The sequence below is a fragment of the Sebastes fasciatus genome, chromosome 18, assembly GCF_043250625.1.
Source record: "Sebastes fasciatus isolate fSebFas1 chromosome 18, fSebFas1.pri, whole genome shotgun sequence".
Lineage (NCBI taxonomy): Eukaryota > Metazoa > Chordata > Actinopteri > Perciformes > Sebastidae > Sebastes > Sebastes fasciatus.
This window is the reverse complement of record NC_133812.1, coordinates 22900413-22919547: the sequence shown is the minus strand read 5'-3', so window position 1 is coordinate 22919547 and position 19135 is coordinate 22900413. Positions and strand designations below refer to the sequence as shown.

Here is a 19135-nt window from a genome sequence, read left to right as displayed (position 1 = left end):
ATAACATTATATATACATGAAATATCAACGCATCTTCTTCATCAGGACTGTTTGGGTGTGGTTTGATCAAATTTGATTAACAGCGACCAAATAATCCACCAACTGTCATCTGATTCCGATTCAAATGTTGCTGAACTCTGATTGGTGCACAGACGTTAAGTGTCATCAGCATTTCCCATCTGAGCCTCGCCCACTTCAAACTAGCAGAAAAGATCACAAAGAAAAATAACAAACAGAAATTTCTCCTGAAACAACCAATACTGTGGCAGAAAATAATGTGTTCATCTAGGATCCCATTACACACAGTAAGAGTCTGATTGAGAAAATACAATTTCAGGGGCCTTTAAAAGTGGATTAATTAAGGCTACAAACAACGCTAACGGGTCTTTAGAAGAAAACTATTATAGCCACAGGGCTGACAACAAACTTTACCATGTCGGTGTTAAATGAAAATGAACCGAGCGACCCCTAAGGGACACTCAAGGCGGTAAGAAGCTCACCGTCTGCACCTTTTTCAGTCCTCTGTTGATTAATGAAGGTAATTATTTGGGTTGAGAGTCACTCACGCTGATGCTGCTGCTGATGCTGCTCCTCTTTCATTCTACTGCTAATGCTGCCTGGACCACCACAACAACACACTGCACTAAAATCATCATAATAATCACAATCATTCCTGCTGAAACAGACACATTAATGCACAATTAAGTTAAATGAATTTGTGTTTTCGGTTACGGTATGAAACTTGATGCACGCAGCATGAAATGATGTAGTCGGGTAAGTGCATTTAGAGCCAATAATTCAAACGGGGAATTGATTTTGATTGTATAATGTTTGCTTGATTAAATTTGTTAAATTTTCCTGAGACAGCAAAAGCAGGCAACAGCCACGGCCAAGGAGGAATGATTCGTAGGCCAAGTAGAATAATATAAAATACTAGGTGACTTATATCCTTAACGTTGCAGGCCAATAGAATGTTTTACAGTTAATTTGTTTTGATTGAGTATTTAAGGGATGAACACTTGCATAAAGTCAAACCTGAGCAACACACTGGCTGAAATGACCAAGCTTTGTCTTCCCACTTTCATAATTTATGGGTATGAATTAAACAACACCAGTTCAAGGTTGAAGACACAGAATAATGCAAAGATAAGACTTCTTTCTGGAAAACAAGTTCTCACAAATCTTCAAACCAATTCATACATTTTTAATGCAACTCCAAAAAGGAGCTCATCCCATATTAAATATTCAAAACAAATAATGTCACCTTAAATGATCAGTCTGTAATTTAACTGACCTGTCAAACCCCTCACATCTCACTTACGTCATCTAAATGACGGGGGACGGCAGCAGGCTCGCTGTCCTTCAGCGCTGACGACTGGAGAGAGCCGGAGCTGCCAAAGAACACACTGTTGCTTCGCCATCACGGCCCTCTTAATCAATACAGAGGAAATCCTTCCCATTCAATTTAAATCAATCTGAGGGAGGATTCACCGCAGGACAGCGCTGTCTCTCTCTCTCTCTCTCTCTCTCTCTCTCTCTGAAGAGGCAAACTTTGCAAGGGCGTCAACTAGTGCAATATAGTGAATCCTGCATACTGGAATGATGACTCTGAGACGGTATAGATTTTCTTTGCACAAAGATATTACGACTCAAGTCCACAGTGCTTCTTAGTCTCCATTATTCCAGGTTCTGTCAGTATAGTTGAGCTATCTGGGCTCAATTTCCAACAATCAGAAGAAGCCTACGGTTTAACTTCTCCTCAGACTTCTTGATATGAAACTATTTGTCTTTTGGGAGCAATGCCTCTAAGGTGATATTTTTGTAATCAATCAAACTGAACATTATCACCAAAAACGTCACTGTTATTGATCTCATGTGATATAATCAAAAGCACCAGAGCAGCTACTAAATGGACCGTTTGAGGTGAGACTGTGGTGTCAGCTGCTGTTTCCAATGTAAGGAATGAACTTTAACATGGAAGTTTTAAGCCAACATGGACAAGAAATCCTCAAGAACTCAGGAAAAAAATTAAATTAAGCATCTATAATTCCATGACAACTCTGTCCAGCTGATAAAAGTCATGTGATATTATCAAAAGCCCCAAAAAAAACATTGAAGATTGTTAAAACTTAAAAATACTATGTGAAAGGATATAAAACCTGACTGTCTTTTGTGTCAAAACATACGCTATACGAATGTTATCAGCCGATTTAATTCACTTTCATGACACGGTAGGTGCAGTTTGGCCCATCTGAAGCATTAGAATGGTAGTGATAACGTCCATTCAATCAGCTAATAACATTCGAAATGGGTGATCAAAATCAAACGCTCTGTTCAAAATTTGCAGGGAATGGTATTGCAGATTTGTAGCATAGTCTATTAACATAATTAGCAGGAGACAGAATTGTCCACACAGAGAAATTATCATTATCAAACCATTATATTCCTTCTGGTTTTCAGTTTTTTCATTATTTTAGTGTTTCTAATTAACCAGTTTTCATGCACGCTGCTTCCAGACAATCACCTCACATCTGCAGAAAGAAGACACTGTAGAGTTTGTATTTCCCCCACTTGATTTTCACTGTCACTCGACCTCACTCTTGTCTACTTTGACAACTCTTCAATGGATTACATCAGAGAAGCTCAACCAATCCCGCCATCATCACAGCAACATAAGCGTACATTCCTCATCCTTTGGTTTAAGATCCAAAACCTAAACTGCAATCTTCTCTGGACATCTACATGCATTAAAAAATTATTGGACGTACCCTTCAGTAATAAACCCTGAGCAAAAATTATCAACCAACACGATGGTGGCGAGCACGCTAAAAGTCTACTAAGCTACACTACATTCATTACTTTAACACATTTTTTTAGATTTAGTACAACACTTTGCTGTTTTCCACTTGACAGCTCAGCTCGCTGTCCATCACTTTGACATACTAAGCTTGAGAAAATGCTGTATATTACCGTGTGGAATCAAGTATTTGGTTTCTAAATGCTACTTTATCCCCATAAACATGGTGTTAAAGAGTCACTGGTCTTGTGCTGCCCTGACTCAAGCTCTTCCCCTGGTGTTGTATAGTGCCAGGGGAGCAGAGCTGTATGTGCTGTGGAAGCATCATCTTTAAAAAGGCTAAATTTAAACCCCCAGAGTCCTCGCCTTGGTATGCAGCAGGCTTCCAGAACAACATAAACTCCAAATAAGCCCCGAGGGGCTACTGGTGGACTGCAAGCCTCGATCACCTGGTTTTAAAAAAGGTGAGATAGTAGCTCACCTGGACAACCGAGTTTAAATTAAACATCATTTCGCTAAAAAGTTCAGTAAAAAGCCTTGATTGACCTTTAGTTTGACCCCACTTAGTAACTGCAGCTACACCTGCCAAGCTTTCCTTTCTCACATATATGCAGTTTATGATAATAGTGAGAAATTTACAACACAAAATTCTCTATAATTTTAGAAACAATGGTCTCTAATTTCAGACAGAGGTCAATAAAAGCAGACTTCTAATTTCTAGCTAACTAAACTTTTAAAATTGAAATGTAAATGAAGGTTTTTCACCAAATCAGCAATAAAAATGAAATTCATAATTTTCACAACAGCTGTCTAATATTATTTCCAATATAACAAGCCTGCAAAAATCCTGATTGATCTTTTCAGCACACTCTTCAGTCTACGAACTATATATTTAGCAAGTATCTTTGTGCCATTGAAGTGTTATTGGTCTCCAATTTGGGGTCCTTAAATTGGCCTCTATGCTTAAGGTACAGTGTGTAAGATTGCAACCAACTGAGTACCCCTCCGCTCACTCCAAGACTGCGGTAACGTGAGCCACCGAGTTCAAAACCGAGGTAACACCGTTGGCCTCGCTCAGAGGCCATCCTTACCATAATAACACTACTTTAGGAGCAACGGAAGTCAGACGGCGGCTGGCGGAACCACGGTTTTGCACTCTGCGGCTCACGTTACCTCAGTTTCACAAGCTACTTTGGCTTTCAGGTAACATATAAAAATACGAAAAGTCTCTCTCTAGAGCCAGTGTTTGGTTTGTCCGTTCTGGGCTACTGTAGAAACATGGCAGAGCAACATGGCGGACTCTGTGAAGAGGACCTAATCCCTGTTTACATATGAAGGACTCATCTAACAAATACACTAAAGAAAACACAGTAATGAATATTATATTCTATTTCTGCTAATAGATCCCCCGAAATGTTACACACTGTTCCAGTAAGTATCAGAGAGATCAAACCTTCTTTCTGAGAATTAGACAACACAACACTGCAGGAGAAATTAAAACAAGAAGGCAATGTTTTTCTAACTATATCAAAGAGTTTTCTCAATGGATATCCCATCAATTCAAGGTGTTTTCCCCGGTTTAAAAACCATAACAGCAGAAAATTTCCTTACACTTTTGATTCTGTATTTTTAAAAGGAACAGTAGTTCTCCGACCTGCTTGTGAAACTGCGGTAATGTGAGCCGAAGAGTACAAAACTGTGGTACCTCCAGCTGCCGTCTGACTTCTGTTTCCCCTAAAGTAGTGTAATTATGTTATATGTACGTATATGTATGTATATATTATGTGATATGTTATTATGGTATGGTCGCGCTCTGAGCGAAGGGAAGAGTGTTGCCGCGGTTTTGCACTCGATGGCTCACATTACCGCAGTCTTGGAAAGGTAGAAGTGAGCGGAGGGGTACTAGATGCCACCAAATCCTACACACTGGACCTTTCATTTTTAACTTTCCTTTTGACTCTTTATTTGCAGAATGTCGCTCTTACTAATACCTCATACACACCACTTCAGCATGTGGAGAAATCTAAAATTTGGCATGCCTAGATACGGTTGCTAAGCTATAATTGGACAATCACTTATCGGGCGAAGAGCGGTCAGTTTTAGCTCGACCACATTTTACAATTTCCAATAAAACATGACAATCACCTGTTTACAAAGTATTCACCTGACAATATTGATTTCTAAGATGAGATTCTTCTTCTTTGTTTAGTATGATGTCATTGTTTCACACAGCAACACAACCAATAAGTCACAATACAACACATCATTATCTGATGCCACTGCAATTATCACATAAAGTGTTTTTGTAACTCTGCAGTTAGCAGACTGAGGAAATGACTTGCATATTTTCTGATTCCTGCATAAATTAAAAGCCAAAACAAGCCAAAGATGAACACGGATCATTTTCTGAAGATAACCACCGAACCACCAAAGTAAATACTATTCCGTCATCCTTTGCATGTGTGTACTGAAGTGTGACATAATGAGTTAATGAGCTGTCCAAGAAAAGCCATTCCTGATCAGTGAGCAGAGAACTTCAATGCACCGTAAGTTGTTTTTGCCACTAATTTAAACTTTTGTATCTCCATTATCAGCTTCAGTGCGGCTCTATAAAGTTACAGAAGGGCCTGCTGTCTTCATCTTACAGCAGAGGTGTAACACTTTCCTCAGTTTCACTTTGACAGAGAAGCTCTCATCGCTGCCAGCTTTCCCAACGTTGCACATCAACAGCAAGGTGAGACTGTGACCGTGTCTGGACTTCTGTCAACACCTGACAGTCATATTATCCAATAACAGGAGACTTTGATGTTTTATTTCTTATAAATATCTGACTTGGAAAAAAGTAGAAAACACACAACAGCTACAAAACCTACCACATTATGTCCTGCAACAGTTTTCCTTCCAAAACTGACACAAAAACAATCAATTAAACAAAAGACATGACAGAAGTCTTATAGTATAACGTTCAACAGATTCTACTGTTTTGTATTTCAATTATCGCTCTTATGTTAAGGCTTGGTGTTTCTCTCAGCGCTGAGGTTTGATAACAAGGCTCTGTGGAGCTCAGGGGAACCCCCCACCCCTCCTCTCAAATCGCTGTTGTCATCAAATACCCAGGATGCCATTGTGACAGTAGAATCTGAGAGGCGAGGGTCAGCATATCACTGGCATCACAAATAGTAGGAGCTGTTAAGGGTCCCGCCTGCCACTAACAACCAGCCAAGACTTCACAGGGATTACATATAGATTAATAATAATGTTGTGTACATCAACATCTCAAAGCCTTGAGACTGCCGTCAGGCGTTCAGCCAAATGGACGTCAATGGGAAACCAAAACAAAGACCAAACCAGTGTTTTACTCGTCATGAAGTATTACAGTCTGAAAACCACAGTATAGGGCTGCAACTAACGATTATTTTAATTATCGAATAATCTGCAGACTATTTTCTAGATTAATAGGTTAATCGTTTGGTCTATAACATGCCAGAAAATAGTAAAAAATGTCCATTCCAGTTTCTCAAAGTCCAAGGTGATGTCTTTAAATGTCTTGCTTTGACCAAAGATATTCAGTTTAATATGATATAAAAACAGAGAAAAGCAGGAAATATCCATATTTGAGATGCTGAAAACAGCTTTTTCTGATATTTTTTACATGAAAAATTGCTTTAGTGATTAATTAATTATCAAAATAGTTGACTAATTAGTCCACTAATAGTTGCAGCTGTACTGTACTATAATTATTTTTACGTTCACCAGGCAAGGCGGTCTAATGAGAGAAGATATCAAGTTGCATTATGGGAAATGTAGGATCAAGGAACTAATTACTAGGAACTACTAAAAGTCAGGCTATCTTGGCCTCTGCTGCTACTGCTCAAAAGGCCCCCAACTTTATGGAAGTGTATCATATCATCGCAGTATATCACTGGACTACCCCTAATGTTGTTTTTTTCAGTGTATTTCCCCTACAGTTCAAGGCAGCCATTGGTTTCCATTTATTTCTGTATGGCATGTAAATCTATTAGAGCACTCTCAACTTGCCCATCACAGTTAACAGATGTTTTATGACATTTTTTGTCCTTGTTACCTTATCGCGGTAATGCAGTTTAAGTAGAGAATAAGTCCACAATGCTTGACCCACTGCAACGATGCAACTTGATGTTAACTGTGATGGATTAGCTGCAACCATTAATCTATTAGCAATTAATCGCCAACTATTTTGATAATGGATTAATTGCTTTGTGTCCTTTTTTAAGGAAAAAAAAAAGTCTAAATTCTGTGATTCCAGCTTCTTAAATGTGAATATTTTCTGGTTTCTTTACTCATCTATGACAGTAAACGGAATATCTTTGAGTAGGGGACACAATTCGACATTTGAGGACGTCATCTTGAGCTTTGGGAAACACTCATATTTCACCATTTTCTCACATGTTATAGGCCGAACAACTAATCGACTAATAGAGAAAATAATCAACAGATTAATCGACAATGATAATAATCGTTAATTGCAGCCAGGATTACACAACTCAAGCAAGTTTCAGGAGTGGACTAGTACACTACAGTAGAGGTTTTTCATATTGTGCAGAAATGAATGGAAGCCAATGGTTGCCTGAGCAAAACACTGCAAATCCACATTTCTAATTCACAGCAGCATTGTTTGCTTAATGCTTTACTTGAGATGTAAAGTTCAAATGATGTGTAGAAAATGGGCTTAAAAACATGCAAAACAACCAGCATAGTCCATTTTTAATAGAAAATTTCAATAAAATCAACAGATGTCAACCAACTAATAACTTAAAAACAAACTGCTATGACATTATACAAAAGTTGTCTTTTATGAATCCATGTTGACTGAAAGTGGGGACCCAGAGACATATGGGGGTCCTGGACAAGGTTCAAGGTTTTCAATTAACACTAGAAATTACTCCAATTACTAGATATTAGACGAATCAAATCAAAGGGTATACACTTCTGCAAAATGTGCAGAGTTAAAATCAACAAAAGAATGAGGATAATACAGTAATATGAAATCAAGTAGACACCCCTGCTGTGTTGAGCATGTTGCATGTGTCATCATAAGTCTTATTGCTCTTCATGCAACACCTGCATGGATCACAAAGCTTCATCATGAGACTCTTACATTCCCACCACACCAACATGCAGGCTGTCATATCATTTACTGTTATGCATGAACCACATAGAGCAATCTGCGTCAAACAACTATATTGAGCAGAGGGTGTCTGGAGGAGCACAACTTATTGAAACTCTCTTCTCCTCTGAGGAGCAGAATATACATCCATGAACATGCACAAGTCAGATATCAGAAAGCGACGAAGGAGTGGAAAAGAAGAAGAGGTGTATAGTGTTATGATGAAATGGCAAAAGAGAGTGTGAAGTCATTTTTTTTTTTGCCCTTGCAGTAGCAGCAGCAGCAGCAGACTGGAAGTCTCATTGAGATTCTCCACCAGCAGGAGTCCTGTCGACAGGTGCGCTGCAACCTGCAACCTGCAGACACTTTGTGCATTTTACGCACAAAGCTTAAAGAACCACTCACGACGCGTTTTCTCTCCAAAAAAACTTCCACAATAATCCAATTTGGAGGATCGATGATTTGACTTAATTGGCGTTAATTGGTGAGACGCTGTGAAATGAAATGTTTACTTACAGTTCTCAAGAACTGGATCTCGTCCTCCCCTTCTCCGCCCTCAGCCATGGCTGTGAAGGAGCCTGCTCAGACTCTGGAAGCCACTGACTGCCGGCAGAAACGCGATGCTCTGCCTCTCAAGCCGATATTAGCATACAGCTTCATCCACAGCCATATAGGGCTGCCCGGCAGAGCCCTCCTCCTCCTCCTCCTCCTCCTCTCCTCTCCCACCTACCCCCTCTTCCTCTTCTCCTCCTCCTCCTCCTCCTCCTCCAGCAGCAGCAGTGCGGACGGATCCGGGGCATCAGAGGATGAACCCCCAGATGGCTGGTTTTGGTGGTGATGATGCTGCTGATGCTCTGGAGCTAAAATACTTCAAAATGATTGGTGGTGAAATCCTTTTTGCAATATTGAATCAGCAGTTTTAACATCTCCCTGTCTGACAATGATGCATCCATGGTGGTCAGATCAGTCAGAATCAGAAATACTTGAAATTTGGACGTTACAGGTGCTCTTATATTTATATGTATGTGAGTTGCTGTAATGTGGGACACCTAGTGGGTCTTCCTCAAACAAATAAAAAGTCAATAAAATTAGTGGTTAAACCTGCAGTAGGCAGATTGTTTTTTGGCATACAAAAAAAACCCAAAACAATCTGGAGCCGCAAAATGTTTGAGCATTGTGATGAAGGTAACACAGTTTATAGTCTAAGTATATATAAGTCTAATTAAACTTCTAAACTTAAACTTCTGACTTTATTCTCATAATATTACGACTTTCTTTCTCGTAAACCTATGACTTCATTCTCTTAAATGTATTACTTTATTCTCATAATATTACGACTTTATTCTCATGATATTATGACTTTATTCTCATAATATTACGACTTTATTCTCTTAAATGTATTACTTTATTCTCATAATATTATGACTTTATTCTCTTAAATGTATTACTTCATTCTCATAATATTATGACTTTATTCTCATAATATTATGACTTTATTCTCATAATATTATGACTTTATTCTCATAATATTACGACTTTCTTTCTCGTAAACCTATGACTTTATTCTCGTAAATGTATTACTTTATTCTCATAATATTACGACTTTTTTCTCGTAAACTTATGACTTTATTCTCATAATATTACGACTTTCTTTCTCGTAAACCTATGACTTTATTCTTGTAAATGTATTACTTTATTCTCATAATATTATGACTTTATTCTCATAATATTACGACTTTATTCTCATAATATTACGACTTTCTTTCTCGTAAACCTATGACTTTATTCTCGAAATCTCAGATTTATTTTTTTTCCTCAATGTGGCCCTTATACTCCGTCGTACCGTCGTACCGTCGTACCATAGACCTACAACAATGATAAATAAAAATGAAAATCTAAACAAAAAACAGTTATTCATTTCCATTTTTAAAAATCCACGGGGAGCAACTGGAGAGGAGCTAAAGAGCCGCACGTGACTCCGGAGCCGCAGGTTGCAGACCCCTGATCTAGCCCACTGATCTCAACAGTACACTACAAGATGTTTCTGATTGATTCATACTGATTCATATTCAATCAGCGCTGCCTAGTTTGACCGTTTGATCGGAGTTTGCGAGTGATTGACAGCTGCTCAGAGACGGCAAGGCTCCAGCTTGGCTCTGATTTGTTGTTGTGAAATCTTGCAGATGCCATTAGGACACCGGAGGACACCGGAGGACACCGGAGGACACCGGAGGACACAGAGGCACATGATTCTTTTCAGATTAATATAAATTAATAATAAAATAAGAACAAGAAATTACAAAATAAAAGAAATATGTGCATCTAACACTTGCAACATATAACCACAGTGTAAATAAGTGAATGAGTGGCAGCAGTGAGGCTGAATGTAAAGTTATGAATGGCTCTGTCTCGTTGTTTGCACCCACCTCACCCTTCGTCACCCTCACCTCATCCTCCCTCACCTTCCCTCACCCTGACACGTAAACACTTGTGTCAAAAGTCTGCAGACATATACTTTTAGTTTGCTGAAATAGATTTCCATCTGTTTGTTTTTAAACTTCGGAGGGAAAACAACTCTTACACAACTTGCTTGTTTGTTGCTTATTAAGCAAACTTGCTTAATTGCATATTTCCCTGCTTATGCACATGCTACTTTATCCTCACTGGTTTGCCAGCTTGCTTATTTACTTGCTTGCTCTGCTTATTCATGTGAGAGAAAGTAGAGTGATAAACAGACTCTGCAAACTCAGACTCAGGTGTTTTTTAAGATCATTTTTTATGTTTAAGTCTAATATGGGCATCAGTTGTATGTGTCAATTTTTAAATTAGCAGCAAGAACTACCAGTGGCTCTAGTGTTAAACATAAAGCATACTAATAACTTGATGTCAGTAAGATATAAAATATATTGTTTTCAATGAATTATAGGCAGATTTACGAGAAGAGTTTATAGTCTCCACTTTATATCTCACAATATTAGGATCATATAAAGTCATCTACATTTTAATATTCCACTCACACCAGAACTCTAATAAAAGTCACACGTAGCTGCAGACAGTTCAGATTATGTACAGAGAATCCATCCAAATTATACAGCTTAATTTTTATCTACTTTTCTATACAGAGCAAATCCCAATTACCATGAGTCAGGTGTCATTATGTGCACTTCATATAACCTCATTCACTGATTCCAGATCAGGTTTCCTGCTAAGACATTGCTGACATCTAGTGGTCATATATGGAACTTCCAGTGTAACTGTGTTACCTACAAAGCCAAAATGCTGTAACTAAAACCACAGTCTGACTTTTTAAAACATGTTTTACCGTATAAGAAATATAATGTCATAGAAATGTGTCAGTTTAAAAAAAAACAAAAAAAAAAACAACATATACAATTTACATTTTTGCTGCTGATAAACAGAGGTAAAAAGCAAACCACAGTGACACTGTAGGGCTGCAACTAACAATTACTTTCATTATCGATTAATGTGCAGATTATTTTCTACCTTAATCGATTAATCGTTTGGTATAAAATGTTAGAAAATTCTGAAAAATGTCCAAGGTGATGTCTTTAAATGTCTTGTTTTGTCAGATATTCAGTTTAATATGATATAAAAACAGAAAAAGCAAGAAATCTCCACATTTGAGAGGCTGAAAACACATTTTCTGCCATTATTGCGTAAATTAGCATTTTTCAGATCATATGGCTGTTACACACTTTGATAAGTGGCCAAGCCTTCCAGCCCATTTTTCTGAACTTCACTGTTCCTAGTTAGGCTCCTGCTGTCTGCCATTGTAAGTCAGTATACTGTGTTTTATAATGTCTGACCTGAAGGTGTGTCTAGTTGTTATGTGAAGGCCTCAACAGTTTTGTGCACCATAGACCTACTTTTTTTAAAACAACCAAAAGACCTTCGACAGTACCAGCCAGCGAGACCTTAAGGCATGGTGTCACATTGATTTTTGCAGTTTTTATGATATTAACTGTACAATAAATCAGCTTTGTATTTCAGGTTAGTGTAGCTCTGTTTATCTCTATGTATTTTGGGTGGAAAGGACAGATGTGAGTGCTTATTATCCATTATAATGTTCCTTTTTTTAACCACAACTGGTGATTCCAGTTGCTTTACTTCCTATAGACCTAAATTATACTGTATGTAATCAAATGAATGAGAGATTTAAATCATTTCACAGGCTGTGTTTGTGATGCATTTACATAGTGTTGCAGTCTTTTTTGTGTGTAACCCAAAACATAATCATCCTATCTTCTCTTTCAAAACTACCTTTGTAAAGATGTTGTCTTTTATGGTTTCAGGGAAGTTAACAGCTGTTTGCTTTCTTTAAACTTCTGTAATCCGTCACAGACAGCTGGCCAGTAGGTGAGATTATCCCGGTGCACGCGTTGACCGACCGGTGTGCAGCTCAGCATGAAGCACAGCTGACCTACATACATACAGCTCACCACGGTCAGGAGACGGCAGGAGGGCAGATGTGACTTTCATGTTTCAGGTTAATATAGAGATTATACACATGCAGCAGTCTTTGGCCTTTTATCACAAGGAGCTACATTATTTCTCCCAGTTTATCTCAGACAGTGCTGGAATAAGTACATTTACTCAAGTACTGCACTGAAATGAGCATTTCCATTTTCATGCTACTTTATTCTTTGAATTCACAACATTTCAGTGGGATATATTGTACTTTTTACTCCACTATTTGACAGGTATGATTAATAGTTACTTTGCCCATTAAGATTTTACATAGGCTACAAAACAGGTGATCAATTTATAGAATATAATGTTATAGTTTAAATTACCCAACAACATAAACAGTAGTTAAAAATACCACCAGCTAAATGATGAAAATGCTGTTTAATCAATCAGACAATATTATAATATATAAAGAGCTGCTGTATATGCTGTATTATGAGTACTTTTACTTTTGATACTTTTTAAAGTTTAGGGGTTTTTAAGTTTAAGTTTATTTGCACAATTTTAAAATACAAAAGAGATAACAAATAATATACAGTGCTGGAAGAGACAGAGGCTTATTTGAAACCTCCAAAAAATAATATGATAATAGTGATGGCGAGCTATTAGAACAAGATATAGGCCTATATAATAACAAGAGCAACAATAATAACAATAGAGGCTACATATAAAAAAGACAGGAAATGTGATTATATGATACAGTAGTGTATATGCATGTTTTTTTTAAACTTTTGATACTTTAAGTGCATTTTGCTGTATATAATGTAGGCTATATATTTCTACTTAGGGAACATTTTGAATGCAAGAATTTTACTTGTAATTGTTTGCATTTTAGTATTGTTACTTTTACTTAATTAAAAGATCTGAATAGCCTACTTTACTTTATACCTTCTACTACTTAACTGCACCACAAATACCAGGAACAAACACAGGCAATACTGTGTCACTGTGTTCATTCAGTAGATCAATCTCAAGTGGATTAGATTGTTAAAGGTGAAATCCTCACTGATCCTACCGTCTGTTTGTTTATATGCTCCCCATCAGTACCTGACAGGCCTGAGAGGATTACCTGGTAGCCAATAGGAGCCATTCGAGTTCTCACGGACAGCGCTGATTGGATGGCACCTGTTCAGTGGGCGGGGTGTTGTCTGCTGTCACCTGAGGGTCACTGCAACAGGTAGAGGAGGAACCTGCTGCTGATGCTGCCACAAGGATGCCACAGATACTTGTAAGTGAATACAAAATTACATTAACTATTACTTTCTTCTTTTTTTACATTATAAATGATAAAGTTTCAAAAGAATGTGAATAATAATCTTTTTTTTACGCAGAGACTTGTTTGGTGTAGTTTGCTGAGAAACATCTCATTCTGCTTGTTTCTTATAGTTGGAATGACAAGTTAACTATCTGAAAGTAGACGCATGCATACACTGTCATTTAAAACAAGTGTGTAATAAACTTTCTATCCTTTTTGTGTCAGGATTCATGTTGTTGTCCAGAGGTCTAACTGCTCCAGAGAATCCACTCATGCTGTAAAGGAATCGTCTCCTGCTTTATAACATGATGGAGAACACTCGCGCCACCTTAAACCTCTACACCCCGATCAGCGAGAGGAGCAGTGTGAGTCCATCCTTCTCCCACTGCAGCAGGGACCCAGCTTCCCCCTTTAAAGCCCCTCTGAAGCCCCCAGGAGGAGGACTAACCTCCAGCTGCAGGGAGGAGGGTCCAGCTGGAGCAATGAAGCAAGGTCAAGCAGACAAATTTGGCCTCTCGGACTTGAAAGAAACCCTCAAAGTGTTTGATGACTCCTCTGAGTTCTGGCTGACTGAGTTGTTCCCGTTGTGTTTGGAGTGCCAGACTTGCATGAGCATGGGCAACCAGCAGGGCACGAAGATTAAACCAAACTTTTACGCAGAGAGTCGTGATGCCTCACCAAAATCCCCAAGACTGCAGACCCCTCCAAAGAGAAGGAGAAGAGTGGAAGGGCTCGGCGGCTTTCAGCACGACCTCAAGCTGACACCCGGGACTCCAAGGGCGCCTCCGAAGGCGATTAGGCAGACGAAGCTCCCGATGACGAACTCTCCTACTTTTGGGGAGGAAGACCGGTCGCTCATGTGCACTCCTGCAGCTCAGAGAAAGAGAGATCTTGGAAAAGAAAGAGTTTCATCATTGGAGGAGAAGAACAGGAGTCCACAGGAGCTGAAGCCGACTTGGAGAGTGAGGCTGCCCAATGCTTCGTCTGCAAATGTTCCCAGATCTTCCATCAAAAACAGAAAGGATTTATCTGTGAAGGAAGACTCGGACACAGACCTCTCTGAATATGACAATGATACAGATATCGCCCTCACTAGGAAGACAGAAGACAACACCAGGAATACTCGAAAAGCCCAGATCATGAAGGCAGCAAGAGAGGAGGAAAAGAAGGCAGGGAGTGTTGAGGAGAAGTCCTCTCAGTGGAAGTATGAGGAGATGGAGAAGGAGGCTGCAGCACGGCGAGTAATGGGCAAGATTGAGGAGGTGGAAGGGATCATACGTCGGGTGAGTGTCACCAGCTCAGACTGGATCAAAGATGAAGAGAGAGATGAAGCCATCTCAGATGGATTTGGGGAAACCCAGAGGAAGGGGTGCAATAAAGACGAGCCTCTGCTGGTGGAGGAGCTCCAGGCTCTGGGTGAAGCTCTGAGTCAGAGTCTGCGTCAGGTCCTGAGGATGGAGGCAGCAAAAGGAGAACCCTTCCCAGAGGCCATGAAGACTTCTTATGAGCCGAACCTTATGGGACCGACTAGAAGGCCTCCGTCATATTCTCACCACTTCACCTCCGCTGTACCAAATAATTCATCACCCTCTCTTTCGCCCTCGCCGTCTCTGTCTGCACTCCTGGATGTTTCTCCGAGGACATCCATCAGCTTCGAGAGCATGTCTCCCATCCTGTCGCCTCTGTTCACGTCCAGTCTGTCCAGCCAGCGATCTCTGCTTCTGAGCTGCACCGACCAGCATGAAAAAGACGTCTGTGAGCCCCACATGAGGTGGGGAAACTCAGCCGAAGACAGTTTGTTCCCTCAGGGGGCTGGAGGCTGTGGTGGGACAGGACTTGATGAGAAGAAGAGCAGGAAGTGCGAACAGAATGAGACGTACAGATGCACCGGTGAAACCGAGACCAGTCCAGATTCTCTACTCTCTTCAGGTAATAATGATAATCATGCTGCTACGTACAACACAGGGGCTGGGCAATAACTCCATATTATTTATTTGTTTTGCGTTGATATGATCATACAATGTTACCGTGTTGTCCAAATAAATGATCCCACACAAAATCAGTAATTGAAACTGAGGTTCAAAGTTTTGACCTTGGAAACAACTGTCTCAGCACAAGGTCCATTTAGTAGCTGCTCTAGAGCTTTGTGAGTTGAATATGTTATTTCTCTGTTGTTAAAATGGCATTACATTTGAAGAGCGCATTATGACTTGTTTAAGATTTGAAACTCAAAGTTTAAGACTCGGGACTTGAGTGCAAAGACTTGAGACTTACTCGTGACTTGCTAAACAATGACTTGGTCCCACCTCCCTATATCAAAAAGACATTGAGGTTCGACACCCGGTCCTACTTGAACAATAATTGTGATCATTTTCTTAAAGATTTGTAGCGTAAAAGTATGGAGAAATGTTACACATTTCATTGAGCCTGACAGGATGTGACTCTATTGGTTGGTTTCAGATTCAGTTTACTAGTATGGAGGATACTATGAAGTCATTTTGAAGGATTTTATAGCTGTATCTTGTAGCTCCATCTTTGTGTTTCATGATGTGCGTCATGGTCGGCCAGCGTACGGTGGATTAAAGGAGGATGAAATACCTTTAGAGAGGTTTCAGCTAAAAGGGGTTGCGTGTGCATAACAGCATGACGTTGACTGTGAGCGGTCGGTTAGTGAAGTGAACAGAAGAGGAAGAAGAGCAGATGTCTTTAAAGGTGCTTCACGCTGAGTCCTGACTGTCAGATTTAAACATTGACTAAGACGCTCTGATTATAATGCTCTGAACTCGGTGGTTTAGTCTCTCTCGCTCACACACACACACACACACACACACACACACACACACACACACACACCGTCTCTCTTTCTCACCACAGCTGTTGAAGCAGACTGGAAGGATGTGTGGTAGTCTGTAAATAATGACCCCTTGCTGGTTTGACATACCACCACGTCTCTGTGTGTGTGAGTGTGTTTGCTCAGGCATAAAGTACTAGGGAGCACCTGATGTAGCCTTGTAGTCCTGCATCAGCACTGACCTGAGAGTTTCCATTTGAAGAGCAGCAAGAGAAATGTGTGTGTGTGTCTGTATGGGACAGAGGCTCGTAATAAGAATGAACTATGTTGGATTTCTTTGTAGATGGATGCAAACATTAAAGGTACAGTGTGTAGGATTTGGCGGCATCTAGTGATGTGGTTGCAGATTGCAACCAACTGAGTACCTCTCCTCTGAAGGGCTCATTCTAAGCTAACGAAAACACAACAATTCTTAGTTTCAGGTGATTATGCACTAATGAAAACATAGTTATAAATATTATATTCCATTTCTGCTAATATATCCCCCTTAATGTTACACACTGTTCCTTTAAACACCTCACTGGATCAATTAAAAAAAAGTTGTTGCACATACCTCGCTATGCCACATATTTTATGCCACTTATGGTACATTATAAGGACATTTTGTTGCCTTGGTGGCGCCTTTGTGTCCATCTCTGTGTATAAACACGCCATAAACACAATAATCTAAGAGGAATGCATGCTTGAGCATCTTTCTTCTTGGATTTACAATTGAAAAAGCAACAACCTGTTAGTGGGTTAATCAGTACAAACTCATGCTGTGCAGCTAAACTTTGATTAAAAAAACAAAAAACTTTATTTTAAATTTCTAGGAGATCCCCAAATTTACAAAGGTACCAAATATGTCAGGCTGGATTTTTTTTGGAAAGTTATATAGGCCTTCAATATACGGTACAGTATATGTACAGACAGTGTGGAATAGGGTTATTTGAGCTATCTAAAAGCTTCTGTAACTAATGTGTGTGTATAGACATGCTTGAGTCTGTTACTCAGTTAGTGGGACGTCTCTGAGAGCTGGACCAGGCTGCAGCAGGACGCCCCGGCTGTCCAAATAGGATTAATGCTGCGAGCTCTGTGAAAGAGAAACACATCTTTAGAGGATGATGATTAGAGCGAGAGGAAGAAAAGACGAGCGGAGCCTTCTGAGGGTTTTATTCTCTAAACCCAGTGTTCTCTTCAGTGTGGTCAAATGGAGGACAGATAACACATTTCCATAAGCTGTTTAATCTGGATCTGAATGATACTGATGGATTTACTGTAGAAGAGCTTCCTCTCTGTACACAAAAGATAGAGCGAGGAGGACTATGAGAGCAGCTCAGCATTAAATGAGGAAAATCTGAATGCAGAAAGTGAAAGAAAACAGTCCTTTCCTCAAGGTTGAGCTGCCTTAGCTACATGGTTTATCTAAATTGTCCTACAGGACCATCATACATTTTTAGCTTGACCGCAGTGGGAATTGAAACCCGGACTCCTCCTAAAATCTACTGTGGCAACTCAGGAATAGAAACAGATAAACAGATAGTTTGCTTACTGAAATATGTATCCATCTGCAGTCTGTAATAGTTTTTCAATTAGCTGTCAACCTTGGCAACTCCATGCATCAATCATCCATCTAATATAGGTAAACGGCATTCGCATGGTAACGCTTAATAAACCACTATAAACATTTAAATCTGCTCCCATGTATGTGTGTTTTTACTCTGCTTCCCAAAAAAAGTTGCATATTAAAAAATCTAATTATTGCAGTAGCAAAGACTGCATCTCATTCTGAAGCATTTGCACGTGTTTGACCAAAGCCTCTGTGTGTGACACGTTGGGATGAGAATGTGTTGAATCATCAGCCACAGGTGACAACAATGGTAAAGCGAAGCAATGCGACTTTTGCTATTATTTTTTAGCTGAAGTTCTGTCTTATAACCTCATGGTGACACTGTAGCGTAACACACATGATTCACTGCAGGGCTGGAGAGAGTCTTTTAAACATCTCTGTGTTATTTAAAGGCACGTTTACAGTCTTAGCTGTGATGTGCCAGATGTAACGCCACATTTTTCACCATTTTGCCCAAATCAGAGCTTAAAGAAATCAGATTCAATGTGTTTTTTTACCTGTTGATTCTGTCATTAAAGAATCAGAAAAAGGGAAACACTTATTTGTGCCACTTTCACTAGCATTTTGAGATGATGATAATTATGATGTGACTCCTTTTTCCTGCAGATGAGGCTCTGCAAAGACAGGAGAAGATCTGGCAGCAGGAGGTGGAGGAGTCTATGTCCTTCTGCAGGTCTCTCTCTCATCCCTCCAGACCCAAACACATCGACTTCCTGCGCATCACTGCTCCTGAAGATGACATCATCGATTGGCCGACATCCACGCCTCTCCCAACCGAGTTTCAGGTGAATAGTTTTAAAGACTTGATCTGTGTTATACTGTCTAGACTGGGAGTTTTTACTACCATATTAACTACCATACTGTATATGCTGTTAACAATATCTATCCATTGGTTCAGAGTGGGAGGCTCTTTAAAGGTCCCATATTATAAAAAAGTGATATTTTCATGTTTATTTATTATCAAGCAGGTTTAAATCCTATATAAATAC

General features: G+C 39.5%; 2 protein-coding genes across 2 annotated transcripts in view; one reads left to right on the top strand and one right to left on the bottom strand.

Annotated features, from left to right (window-relative positions):
• The window catches only part of ryr3 (ryanodine receptor 3), a 133467-nt gene extending 124827 nt beyond the window's left edge, over positions 1-8640 (bottom strand). The window contains exon 1 of the mRNA XM_074615784.1: positions 8460-8640. Coding sequence (XP_074471885.1) covers positions 8460-8507 — 48 coding nt within the window. The 5' untranslated portion in view covers positions 8508-8640. The remainder of the gene's footprint in view (positions 1-8459) is intronic.
• Positions 1-19135, top strand: part of clu (clusterin) — a 169555-nt gene that overhangs the window by 32979 nt on the left and 117441 nt on the right. The gene's annotated exons all lie outside the window — the stretch shown is intronic.